The sequence below is a fragment of the Carcharhinus amblyrhynchos genome, chromosome 8, assembly GCF_965287045.1.
Source record: "Carcharhinus amblyrhynchos chromosome 8, sCarAmb.v2.hapA, whole genome shotgun sequence".
Classification (NCBI taxonomy): domain Eukaryota; kingdom Metazoa; phylum Chordata; class Chondrichthyes; order Carcharhiniformes; family Carcharhinidae; genus Carcharhinus; species Carcharhinus amblyrhynchos.
In genome coordinates this window covers 72,880,497-72,894,708 of record NC_137331.1, presented here as the reverse complement: position 1 = coordinate 72,894,708, position 14,212 = coordinate 72,880,497, and the positions used below count along the sequence as shown (strand labels likewise).

Sequence of the window (14,212 nt, the reverse complement as noted above, 5' to 3'; positions counted from 1 at the left end):
TGCAGCACTTGGGGGCAACAACTTGTGCAGCCTTTTTAACATAGCAAATGTCCCAAGGCATGCCACTTAGAAAAGAAGTACTAAACCAGAGTGTCAACATAATTTATATGTTCAGGTCCTAGCTTGCGGCTTGAACCGTATTGATTCAGGGGCAAGAGTGCTACCAATTGAAGCAAACCGGAATTGTATTGCAATTGGCTAGAAATGCAAGATAAAGGCTTAAACAATAAATAAGCCAAATACTGATTCCCCTGTGTGTCTGAAACAGAGAATGTTGGCCAAAATAGCAGCAATCTCTCTGTGCCCATTTAAATTCCCCAGTTATTATGATGCAGGCCATAATTATTACTCTAAAAAATAATATAGATGCTAAAGATCTTTCACAGTTGGAAATGAATTTTTGGATTTAAATTATTTATTGTCAAACTTTTATCTAAAACATAGAATGGATTGTTTTATATATATAAACATTTAAACTGTTCATGTTCAGGAAATATGCAGCCTCATTAATATTGAGAGCTTTATATTTCACCTCTGCTATCTTGTTATTGATGTCACTGGCTGGAATTAAAGTTAAAAGTTATAGTTGTGAGCTGATACTAGTAAACTTGTAGGATCACAGTTCAGTGTATTCATCAATGTACAAGGGATATATATCAAAAATAACCCACATGTTTTGTATGCAGAGCAAGCCTCAACAAGATGTACATCAAGGTTTAAGGCTGACAAGCTGCCTAACGTTCAAATGGAACATGAATGTTGCACTATTTTACATTAAAAATGTTTTTGTAGAAAAGATATGTAACCACTAACTTAACTGCTTTTGTTATCCACAGAAAGATGAATTGGTAATGTCGGCAGAGGGGGTCATTGATTTGGAGGGCGAATCAGATTTAGACAGTTGTGAAATGGCTGAGACAAACAACAGTAATGGAGAGGAAAATGGAGGTATGTGGAGTTTTCGGGAATTTTCAATATGATGCTGTGGTAGTTTGTAAATTGAGAAGGTAGGCATTTGACATTTGTTAGGTTCAGTTTCGAAACAATGAATAACTCACAGTAGCTTTATGTAGTGTCTGCACCATGCTGTTAAATAGTCTTGTGGACTGCACCTAGCAACATGCTCTGTGAATGAACAGTAAATGTGTTTTGTGCCATTTAGTAGGTTTGCCATTGCAGGCAGAACTCTGTTCCATGGATTTCAGAATTATAAAGTGAATGTTTTGTTTGGATTGTTCCTTTACTAATCTGAATTTTGCAGTATGGTTTTTACATAATTTATATAATAGTGCCATTTTATAATGTTTTCACGTTTGCAGTGGGTGTGGGGAGTTTTATTATAATAGTCTGAAGCTATTTTTCAATGTTTGGCTGCGTTTACAGAACTAATAAAGAAAGCTCTGGGGTTTATTGATTGATTGATTGAACTATAAGAGCTGTGATAGTTTTTCTTTCAATAACAACTTTCATTTACAGTATACAGCAATTTTAATCTTAAAAAATATCCCAAGGCACTTCACAAATGGATGTAAAGAAAACAGATGCCAGATTGAAGAGACGGATGAGGAGGAGTGATTGAAAGCTTGGTCAAAGAGAAGGATATTAAAAGTGGAACACAAGAACGTAGGACTTCGGAACAGGAAAAGGCTATTCAGTCTTTTGAACCCACTCTACCATTCAATAGGATTATGGCTGATTTGGTAGTGGTCTCAACTACACTTTCCTGTCTGCAATCCATAACCCTTGACTCCGCTGTCTGTCACACAAGATCCGTCTAACTCTGCCTTGACCTCCACATACAAATGACTCTCTGAGAAAAAAATCCTCATCTCTGTCTTGAAATGGAGATCTTTTGTCCTTAAACTGTGTCCCCTAGTTCTAGACACCCCACAAATGGGGGTCTATTACATTCCTTCAGGATTGTATATGTTTCAATAAAATCTCCTCTCATTCTTCTAAACTCCAATAGGTATAGGTCCAACATGTTCAACATTTTCTTTAAGAAAGACATTCATCCCAGGAATGGATCAAATTAACCTTCTTTGAACTGCTTCTAATGCAATCCTATCTTTTTACTGGGTTTCCTCTGGGTGGTCCGGTTTCCTCCCACAGTCCAAAGATGTGTGGGTTAGGTGGATTGGTTATGATATTTTGCCTCTTAATATCAGGGGCACTAGCCAGGGTGGATGCATGGGAATGGGGCCTGTATGGTATTGTGTCAGTGCAGACTCAATGGGCCAAATGGCCTCCTTCTGCACTGTCAGGTTCTATGTTTCTATGACTCTAATAAGGAGACCAAAACTCTACACAATATTTTGGATGTGGTCTCACCAAGGGTCCGTTCAGATGCACTAAAACATTTCTACTCTTATATTCCATTCCCCTTGCAATAAAAAGCAACATTCCATTTGCCGTCCAAATTTGTACCTACATTGTGATTCATGGACAAGAAACCCAGATCCCTCCATGCCACCAAATCATAGAATCCTTACAATGCAGAAGGAGGCATTTGGCCCACTGAGCCTGCACCGGCAACAATCCTACCCAGGCCCTATCCCTATAATCTCACGTATTTACCCTGTTAATCCCCTGAAACTAAGGGGCAATTTAACATGGTCAATCAACCTAACCTGTGCATCTTTAGTCTGTGGAAGGAAACCAGAGCACCCAGAGGAAAACTTACGCAGACATGAGGAGAATGTGTAAACTCCACACAGATAGTCACCCAAGGCCAGAATTGAACCCGTGTCTCTGGCACTGTGAGGCAGCAATGCTTGCTACCATGCCACCAAGTTTTGCAATCTCTCTTTAAAAATTCTTCCTGCTGAGGTATTGAAAAGTAGTATACTGTGGAGACTGTATGTAATGCATACTCCCAGTATGCTATGTGGAGATTGAGGTGGACAAGCAAAGTATCAAAAAATAAAAATCCAACTTCAATCCACCATCAGGCTGCCACTTCTGATTTAATGGAGGTAAGTCAGACAAACAACCAATCTAACCTTAGGTGGTGGGTGAGTCAGTAACATATTTTAAAGAAGATGCAGTTTTTCATTTTAACCAAAGCTTTATTTTTAACTTCTGCAATCCAGCTTTCCCAGGAATTGAGAAACCTGGCAGATAAAGGAAGCAAAAACGGCAATATCCATGAGGGAAATGCTTCCTCTGTCAGCCCAGCAAACTTACCTTTTAAAAACCCTGCAATGTTTAATTCCCAGACCCTCCCATCTCCCCAGGCCTGCTTTCACCCTCATCTCCTGACCCCAACTGATGATGGATGGCTTGTCCTCAGCCCCCACAATGCCCAATTGGCCAATCCCAATTGGTCTCCGCCTTAATGTCAGACAAACTTGCCATCCACTTGGGTGTTCTTGAGTCTTACAAAGAACTGACAACCTGTCATTCTTTCGAAATAATTGAGAACCAGCCCTGGCTTTAAATTCAGCAGAACCTGTGGGAAACCCTTACTTCCAGTTTCCCATCTACAAATCCTCCCCTTATCTCTTCCTATCTCTATGTCATTATCAGCTTCTGTTTGCTTTTACTAAGAGAAAGCATCAGGGATGATCATGCTCTTACTCAGCTCAGGAAACTGCTGATCCAGTAGTCTCAACCTCATTCCATATAAAAGATTTGTTAATCAGGAGTAAACTAAGTATTAGTTTAATAATAGCCTAGTAAACAATATCCAACATGGGTTCATAAATAGAAGATCATGCTTTGTAAAACTTTTCAGCTTCTTTGAGGAAATAACGTCTAGGGTGGCACATTGGTTAGCACTGCTGCCTCAGAGCACCAGGGGCCCAGATTCAATGCCGGTCTCGGGTGACTGTGTGGAGTTTGCATGTTCTGCCTTTGTCTGCATGGGTTTACTCCGGGTACTCCAGTTTCCTCCCACAATCCAAAGGTATGCAGATTAGGTTGATTGACCATGCTAAACAGCCTCTTAGTGTCAGGTGGACTAGCAAGGTAAATACGAGTGGTTACGAGGATAGGGCGTGGGTGGGATTGTGGTTGGTGCAGACTCGATGGGCCAAATGGTCTCGCTCTGTACTATAGGGATTTTATGGTCTCATGTAGATGCTGGGAAGCTTTATGACATAATGTAAAAGTTTTTTGATAAAATCCATTCTGAAAATCTATGTTTACCTGAGCAGAGCTTGAATAATTCTACACCCTTCAATAGATAATTTCCACTGTTTGTTCCTGTCTAAATCCCTACATCATGAAAGTGTAGTAGTTAGACTCGATGCTGTGGGGAATTAGACTGAACATTGAAAATGGACAAGGAAGTGAGAAAAGGGTGGATAACATTAAATGTTAGAGGAGTTCTGTCACTATGGTAAAATATTGGCTGCAATCTTCTCTGCTTAGTCCACGTCAAAATGGTGGGATCGTTTTCGGGTTGGGAACCTGATTAACAGGTTTGCGTGCCTTGTGCCTGCTCTTTCCCACAGTAATGCAATGTTCATCCCGCTTCCAGGTTCCCCACTCAATTAAGGAGTGTGGCTGGGCTTTCCTGCCTAACCTCACAATGAAGAATTTCTATTTTAAGGGACCCTGGCAAGATTCACAAAGGCAGCAATGCGAGAAAAGGTATCCACTGTGAGGGAGGAAATAATTGCAGCAGGAATGGGATATGTGAAAAGACTGCTCCCCTATCCCTCCCGGTTCACAGACTAGTCCCGGGAAGTGAAGACTGATACACTAAGAGAACATGGTGTGCAGTTCTCTTTCCTAAGGACAGCAGAAGGAGATCAGCCAGCCTCACCAAGCAAGCAGGGCTTCAATTTGCTGAGGGTGTCAGTAGCTGGTGTGGGGCCAAGACCTGGATCCAGGGCCAAAAAGGTTTAATGTTCTCATGATGTCCAGCGAGGTACACCTCTCAGCGGGCAGCCATCACTCCCTCACTTCCCCAACATTCTCCTGCACAGCACTCTGACTGCCACACCTTGCTCTCACACACATTCCATTCACTCCAGATGCCTCCTCAAATCTCCATCTCAGCAGACAACACTCACACTCACTATCAACCTTGTACCATCTCGTTCCCATCCCTCACAGTCATCCTCCTCGAATGCTCACATTCATCGACTAGTTAACTCTTCACACTTTTTGCCTTTTCTCAGTGCAGACAAAGAGATGCCATAACTCCAGGGAGAAACAAAACTTGGGGTGGATCTGCAGTCATAGCCACCCTGATCTCAGTGGAGGAGAAAACTCTGGAGATTGACAGCATGGCAGCAGCAAAGGCCATTACTGACGGAGAGATGGGATTTCCCAATGATCTAGTGACAGCATTAGATATCAAACTGCTACTTGGCAGTTAACTATCCCTCAGCTTGAATCAATGTCACAAATACATTAAATATCATGAATACCTGCACTGTACCAACTTGGAATCCTATTTCATTTCCATTCATGTCAATCATCTCCCACAGGAGCATTGACAATGTTTTCAGAGGAGATGAGAAGAAGCCCCAGGATTCCTCAGAGGAGAATCAGCGGTCTCAGATTGCACCATCATGCCACTGCTGTGCAATCTCCATTAGCACAGATACCCACACCTCAGTTGGGTTCAGCTTCGTGGATAGATGGGGTGGTTCATGGGGACATGCACATCATTTGTGAGCAAGATCAGGTCATGGAGACAAGAGTGGAGAGTCTCCATTGGAGCATGCAAACCAGTTCAAACTCTGCTAGCTGGGTGCAGATTTTGGGGTGGGGTATCATTCACTAAACAGGAAATATGTGTGCATCTGTCAGAATCTCCAGAGGCAGTGAACTCTCTTACATGGAGAAAAGAGGAATCCATTAGTACCATGATGTCTCAGGCATTTGTGCTGATGATCAACTCCATTGAAAGATTAGACAACCTCAGGAAGACTTGGGTGTGACAGACCACCGAGCAATGCTGGCCCACACCAATAGCCTGCACACTCTGACTTGTCAGTGTGCACAACATCAATTAAAGCTGAAAGCTACCCTTACATGCAGTCAAGCCCGCTCCCACTCATGGTTAGAGATATGAAGATAATGTGCGAAGGTAAATTTGAGGTAGAAAATTAGACATGATTTTATTGAATGGTGGAGCGTGTTCAAAGGGCCAAAAGGTCTACACCTATGTCTTGTATTCTTAATGTTTTGTCTGTCTTTGTGCGCTTGGTAATTAAGTACAAAGTAGCATTGGAAGGAGATTGTCTTTATGCTCTTTCAGATTGAGATCCATTCTTGGGTAAGTCAAAAAAGACAGAGGAGATATTTATATTATATAATTTATTTAAGACAGTCTTTAAAGAAGTGCTGACACTGCTGGAGTCATAATTCCTCTGCAATGGTTGTACAATGTTTAAAAATCTTTATATCTGTTGCTTTAATTATAGATAGTTCATTCAGTATAGACATTGGTAAAGGTTTCATGAAGCAGATATTTTGAATGATTCTGTCAACGTTGCTAACTGTACTGCAGCACATTATGATATTGCTATGCTAACTGAATAATTCAAAAAAGTTCATGCTGTTTTCAGAATCTTTTTATTCTGTGATGTATCACCCCTTTATATCTCTAAATGTCTAAATTATTCAAAAAATGTATCCTGTATTTTTTTCTTTGGGTAGATTTCTAATCTGCTCTGACTAGCCCTTTCACAGTTACTTAATATTAATCACTGACTGCATAATCACTACTACTCATTAGCCTCACCAGATATATCCTGACTCTAAAGCAGACTCTAAAGGGGATTTCCCCTTCCCTCTCCTTCCATTTTTGGCAGGCAGGATGGCAGCGGGGACAGAAAATCGAAGGAGAGTCCCATAACGGTTTCCACGTTGGTTGGATTTCCCTGCACGATTGTCCATGCCCCCTGCAAATGAAATAATGATGTTCCAATGAGAACATTATGATACATTATGATACATTAACATATACTTAGCAGGCTTCTCTGATGCATCATCCCCTCAAATAGAGATTCTCTCCTCCCACCTCTGCATCATGTTGGTAGGCTTTACAACAGATTTTGTAACACGGGAACCTGGCGAACAGCCCCTGTTGGAGCCATGCTGTTAAACACAGCCCCCAAGGTGGAGATGGTCCTACTTGGGATAGTTCCAGGTGGCAGTACTAAATGCCTGTCCTGGATATGCATCCACTGAACAGGTCCATGGAGAGGGGGTGGGGGGGTGGGTGATGCTCCCTGTTTCCATGGTGGAGGGATTTCTTTTGTGTGCATGCGATGTGGGAGGCCCAGCGTGTCCATCAGGGGCGATGGCAATTCCCTGGGGAAAAGGCTTCAAGTGTCCCTGGGAGGAATTTCCAAGGAGGGTTTCCTGTGTCCTTGGAGTCTGTGGGATTTGGGTGGGGCAGGTGTTGATGGGCAGTGGCATGTGCATAGTGGGTTGTCTGTAGTAGAACCTCTTACTTCTATTATGCTTAGATCAGTGCACCCTTTAAAAAGGTGCCCCAATCCCCTGAAGGCTGACATTGCTGGCAGAGCAGATTCACTTTTGACCAAGTGTCAAAAAGTGTGTTGGACAAAGCTGGCAGTGGAGTCAGCAGGCTGCACACTGCTTTCCCCACCTGAAACAGAAAATTCTGCCCAGAAAGTATTGATGGAAGTTTCCATACTTTTGTCAGTTAGCGAGCATCATCAAGATTTACCTGCTTGGAGTAAACGTTCCATTAGATATTGTGCTTAAGCTGCCAAAATGGCTGTATTGCAGACTAATATTTGTTGCCAAACACTGTTTACTTTGTTTGCTATGCTGTGATATGTATCTTAGTGGTGGTGCACTGCGTGTATGGGATGCAAAAAGATAAAGCTCAATCATTAGTTTTGTTCAACTTTACTGGATAACCATATCCCAGGCAGTTTAATGTGTTCTTCCAAGTGGAAATTGGCAATGGTGAGCTTGCACCAAGTAATGTCTTAGAAAAGTCATCCAAGATGTACCTTTGGTTTATAATCTGAGTACACATTTATGTGCATGGTTGCTATCTTAGAAGTTCAGTCAGCAATAAGATAGCAATTTTATTCTTCGTAAAGCATTAAAATTATTTCATTCCAAGAGAGATTTTCTACCCCACAAAATGACAGAGATATTTATGTGCTGTTGCATGTAGCAATTTTTTCATTGATTTGAATAACTTTGACGCAAGTTATTAAATGAGCACCGACTGTAACTTTTGTAAAGCCATTGGGGGGGAGGTGATTCTCCCAAAAACATTTTAAGTGTCGCATTTGCGTAAAAACTGGAATCATGTTGTTTCATTGGGAGTTTCAAAATGAATCTCCCACACTCTGTGCACTGCAGAGTGCACTAGAGTGAATCATGTTGAAAATCAGTGGATGGGGCCGGCAGCATAGTGCTGAGTGGGTCACTGCACATGCACTGATCTGTCAATGTTGAGATTGGTGCATGCACAGTGTCCTGCACTGCCAACCTCCCGATCGCTGGCCAGCCCTGTGACCCCCACATCGCTGGCCGTGCGACCATCCCCCTCCCCACCCCCAACCCCTGATTGCTGGCTTCTCAAACATGCCCACGGCCTCAGCAGGCTGACCCCCCCCCCACCCTTCCCCACCCCAATGGCTAGCCCTGTTCACTGGCCTCGCTCCCTTTGTCATTCAGCCCAAATGCAGAGTGGCAGCGGGACTGCCCACATCCACAGCCCCACTCCCTGGTGGACAGGGGATCCAGTCTGGCACTCCCAAGGGGGCACCCTGAAGCATCACCCACCTCCCAACATGCACAGCAGCACACTTCCAAGTGCAAAGAAGCCACTAAAAAGTCATGGCTGCCAAAAGCAGGAGATATTCAGCACCCTAATTTACAAATATTTTCCTCGAGAACATGCTGGGTACAGTAGAGGCTCACTGCCCACAGTCTGGGTGAAGCCTGAAACTAAACTCACCAGTTCAGCATGGGAGGCAGTGGCAGCAGTGGTCAATGTCAATGTCCAGCAGAAGAGAACAGCCATTCAATGTCATAAGAGGATAAATGATCTCCGTTCTTTTAGACTTGGTCAGTTTTCTTGCAGATGAGTTGAATATTGTCAGTTGAAGCCCGTATGGTTCACTTGACTCCTCGATGCCACAGAGCTCTGAGTGCCATGTGAATACAGTTGATGGCACCCAGCACCTGTAGAAAACCAGAAATCTCTCCAAATCCCATTGCTCACTGCCTGACTTGCCTCATCCTACTCAAAAAGGACAAGGTTATGTGCCCTCACAAAGATTCCATCCATGGCCTCTTAAATGCAGTTATTGGCGGAGGATTCCAAAGCCCCAGAGAGTTCCGTCATGGAACCCTAGAATGAGCCACTGGCATATAAATTGAACATCACAGTCACTTATAACAACACTAACAATGAATGCCCTCCAAGTCCATGTGGCACCAAATCCTGTAGCAGATGGTAAATGTGATCAATCAGTTCCCTGGACATGTGCAACCTTTGGCAATACTGGTTCTCAGATATCCACTGGTTCTCAGATATCTACAGGTGTGTCAAATGCCACCTATAGACCGTAGATCTAGTGATGTACCTGCAAGCAACAGCTATTTGGACTTCATCCTCTGCATGTAGATCAGGCCCAGCCACACCTTCCTCTTGGCAGTTTTGCCTTTGTTGAACAAAGCATCACATTGACATCCTCTTCTTTCCTCCCTGCGAGCAAGAAAAATTGCCATATCAAAGGGAAAGACTTGATGGTTATTATTTGTCTGTTACGGTCTTTGTCCAGTCATTGTTTGCAGCTACCTCTCAAAGCCTCATGTCCTGGCCACAGCATCGAAGCCCAGTCTTTAGTTTGCATGTTGGTTGGGCAGGATCCTACACCACCCTGCCCTATACCACATGACCAATTGGCAACATTTTTGGCCACTCTACTGTATCCTAAGCGCTCATCTTGGGCACAGGCATTTTCTTAACCTTTAGTCCAAACTCTTGTGCTCAGCTTGGCCCTTTGAGATCACTTGTGAATAAGTGCTCCAGCACAGTACAAAGGATTATTCGGGCAATTTTTCATGGCCAGTTTTCAAAGTAAAGATAGTTGTTTGCGAGTTGGGAAGTGGTACACCATGAAAGGCATTGAATTTGGACACCCATGTGCCAAGGACTAAATGTAGAGCAGCAATCATTGGGACTCTTTGGCAAAATGCTGCGAGTGGGCACAATTGCAAGACCAGTTTGATTTCAAGCAAGTCAATTGAGCTCAAGCTGAAAGATTTCAACTTCAATTCATTGACATATTTTTATATTGGCCTTGCCTTTGTCTGCATCTTGCCTCCATACACTCCTCTCCTCTCATGATTGTGAGAAACCTTCAGTCTGTGCTCTACCATACTGAAGCTCAATCTTCCCTTCAAAGAACCCTATGACCCTGCACCTGAACATAAGAACATAAGAAATAGGAGCAGGAGTAGGCAGCCATGAATACGCTGAAGGCAGCCATGAATACGCTGCTAGTCAAACTCCTCTGTGATCATCCTGCCCCCTCTCAACCTCACACCCCCAGTCACCCTCCATCCCCCACCCACTCACACGCTGAACATGAAGGACCTTTGCAAGCACTGTGCCAGTTTTGAGTGCCCAAACCTCCAAGCTCCCATTGGAGTTCTGCTGTCAATGTGCATGCCTTTTGAAGCTAGTCATACATTGCATTGATGTGGAGCTGCTGACGTTGGACTGGGGTGGGCACAGTAAGTAGTCTCACAACATCAGGTTAAAGTCCATCAGGGTTTATTTGGTAGCATGAACTTTCAGAGTGCTGCTCCTTCATCAGATGAGTGGAGAGTTGGGTTCACAAACAGGGCATATATAGACACAGACTCAATTACAAGATAATGGTTGGAATGCAAGTCTTAACAGGTAATCAAGTCTTGGCAAATGCAGACAATGTGAATGGAGAGAGGGTTAAGCACAGGATAAAGAGGTGTGAATTGTCTCAAGTCAGGACAGTTGGTAAGATTTTGCAAACCCAGGCAAGTCATGGGCATTAAAGATAGTGTGACATGATCCCAAGATCCTGGTTAAGGTTGTCCTCAAGTGTGCAGAACTTGACTATCAGTCTCTGCTCAGCAATTCTCCATTGTCATGTGTCTTGAAGGCTGCCTTGGAGAATGATTACCCGAAGATTGTAGGCTGAATGCCCTTAACTGGTCAAGTGTTCCCCGACAGGAAGGCCCAGTTCCTGTCACACGTGAGGATGGCCTCAACCAGGATCTTGGGTTCATGTTACACTATCTGAAACCCCCACAACTTGTCTGGGCTTGCAAAATCTTAATAACTGTTCTGGCTGGAGACAATTCACATCTCTTTATCCTGTTTTTAACCCTTTCTCCACTCGCATTGGCTGCACCTGTAAGACTTGATTAGCTGTTAAGTCTCGTGTTCCAATCATTATCTTGTAATGAGTTTGTGTCTATATATGCCCTATTTGTGAAGCTAACCCTCCACTCACCTGATGGAAGATCAACACTCCAAAAGCTCGTACTACTAGATAAACCTATTGGACTTTAACCTGGTGTTGTGAGACTTCTTTCTTTACATTGCATTGTTCTGACATCACACCACTGTGGATGTTTTATTTGATGCAGGGGTATAATTCTAGCATATGGGCCTATGGGCCTGATAATGATATGTTAATCTGTTATAATGAAGTTCCTGACATTGGACGGCAGGAGAACCAGCCTGCCACTGATGGGGGGAGGAGACGATCGTATCCTGTACTTGTGTTGTTGGGAAACATACCTAACACCTACTTATGATATTTTCCACTTGCTCTGCTGAACCCACTCAACTCAAATGGGAGTATAAAATCCTGGCCATAACACCTGTACTAAAGCTCAGTTCTGATTTAACACTAAAGGATGCTAATCGTGAATTTGATCTGAAGATGCTGGCATGGGACTGGGTGGGCACAGTAAGAAGTCTCACAGGAGCAGTGCTCCAAAAACTTGTGATTCCAAATAAACCTGTTGGACTTCAACCTGGTGTTACGAGATTTCTTATTGAATCATGACTTTCATTAACTAGGATAACCACATTGCACTCCCATGAGTAAAAGACAGACTGGATGTATTCAAGCAGCAAATTCCTGGAGAGATGAGCACAGAGCTGCAGAAAATGGCAAACTCTGGAACTTTAAAACTGAGAAAAAGGTTGGCGATGATAATGGTGAGACAGGACTGATTCATTGATGGTCATAGAGGAGTTGATGATCTCATTACTGAAGTGAGTGGGGTGGTACCTGATTAACATTGTCAGCTAACATGGGGACTATGCAGTAGCATGTGTCATCAAGAAGTGAATCAGCAGGAAATTTGATAGGCAGGAGGTGGGTCACATGCAAGAGGTGAAAATATTGCTACTGCTCCATGCTTGGGAGGCTGGATATGGGGTAGACTCTGGGGAAAAAGGATGAGACTAAAGGTTATATATTCTTCCATGGGATGTTGGCATCACTGGCAAGGCCAGCATTTGTTGCCAATCCCTAATTGCCTTTGCATTCAGTGGCTTTCTGGGCCATTCGGAAGGTAATTAACTACATTGCTGTGGATCTGATGTCACATGTGGGCTAGATCAGCTAAGGACAGAGGATATCGTTTTCGAAGTTCTTTATGATACCCAGTAGGTTTTTATAACAATCAGTGATAGTTCACAGTCACAATTGCTGAGATTATCTTCTACTTCCTGATTTTTCCTTTGTGCTAATTGAATTTAAATACCATAAGCTGCAATGGAGGGAACTAAAACCAGTCCCAAATGAGCCTGAGTCTCCAGATTACTAATCCAGTAGCATTACCACTTTCCCACTATTTCTTCTATATAGGAACAGTGGAGATAACCATAAGGATAATCTCAAGCTTCAAAGCAAAAAGTGATGGCGTATGTCCACCCTTGTGAAAATAGAGCTAATTTCAATTCTCTCTTTATAAAAGAAAGCCATTGTCCTTGGAATATTCAAGCAACCTATGTAGGCTTTTAAAGTCTTCCTCTAATAGAATGCCCAAAATAGTGCATTTTGGTTCAGTTGTAACCTAAATTAGGTATTCCACATATTTTAAATTACAGCCATTCCGTAATCCATGCCTCCAGAAACATGGCCTTATGTGCGTGCACAGACCTTATTAATAACCTTTATGTCTGAACATCTTATAATTGTTCACGCCTGTGTTGTAAATATATGTTTTTTATTTAAAAAGATAGAATGAGTTCCTTAATACAATGAGGAAGACCCATAGTGTAGTCAGTGATCTTACAATTTCTAATTTCCATTTCCAGTTTGTCCAGATGCAAAACCTGTGCCTGATGAGAGTTCTTCTCCAACTAGTACCAGTTCTTCAACCACAGTTTCACAAAACAAAGTGTTGTCTTCTACTCAACAACATACCAAAAAAGCACTAAAACAGGTAAAGTTAATGTAACGTCTCTCTTCATTCCTTGTATACTGTTGTAGGCATTTTCTTTTACTTAGTTTAATTACTTCTCATTTTTGGCCATGTAAAACCTTTTTAGACTCTGGACTGTTTGGGATGATGTTCCTCCTCTGAGACCAAAGTTGATTTCTCCTTTGTGTTTTATGTTCTTCCAGCATTTCAGCAAACTTCAAATTTTTTGTTTTAGATCTACTGTTTATGATTTTCCCCTTCCAAAATATATGATCCCAAATATCATTAAAGCACCAAATAAAAATGTGAGAAATTATGTTGAATAGTTCTGATTAAATAATTTGTTGTAATTCAGACTTTACCAATTAAATTTAATCTTTGGAAAGATATACCTAACCATAGATTGATTCAAAATTTCTCAGTAACACTACAGGAAAAAAAATAATTAATTTTCAAGTTTCATCACTTTAGTATTTCGGCAATATTGTTCAATCTTTGAAGCGTTCCCAATGATACTGTATGAGTTGTGGAGCCAAATGATCTAAACTATCTACATAAGATTGTAATAATAGTAATTTTTATAGTACCCCATCAAGTTAAAGCAGGAATTATTTTTGAAGCACAGCAACTGTTAAGTTGGCAAAAGTTATAACATAGAATCTCTATGGTGCAGGAGGAGGCCATTCAGCCCATTGAATCCACACCAACAACAATCCTACCTAGGCCTTATCCCCATGTTTATCCCACTAATCCCTCTAACCTATGCACCCCAGAGCACTAAGGGGTAATTTAGTATGGCCAATGCACCTAACCCCCTGTGGGA

The 14,212-nt window shown here is 42.3% G+C and overlaps 1 protein-coding gene and 1 long non-coding RNA gene across 2 annotated transcripts in view; one reads left to right on the top strand and one right to left on the bottom strand.

Moving 5' to 3' along the window:
• The window catches only part of LOC145347040 (putative Polycomb group protein ASXL3), a 181,682-nt gene that overhangs the window by 27,419 nt on the left and 140,051 nt on the right, over positions 1-14,212 (top strand). Inside the window, exons 3-4 of the mRNA XM_080194944.1 lie at positions 837-948; positions 13,283-13,410. Of these exons, the coding sequence (XP_080051070.1) occupies positions 837-948; positions 13,283-13,410 (240 nt within the window). The remainder of the gene's footprint in view (positions 1-836; positions 949-13,282; positions 13,411-14,212) is intronic.
• Positions 6,300-14,212, bottom strand: part of LOC145347041 (uncharacterized) — an 81,354-nt gene continuing 73,441 nt past the window's right edge. The window contains exons 3-4 of the long non-coding RNA XR_013887757.1: positions 9,543-9,664; positions 6,300-6,863 (exon numbers count right to left, since the gene is read on the bottom strand). This is a non-coding gene — a long non-coding RNA (uncharacterized LOC145347041). The remainder of the gene's footprint in view (positions 6,864-9,542; positions 9,665-14,212) is intronic.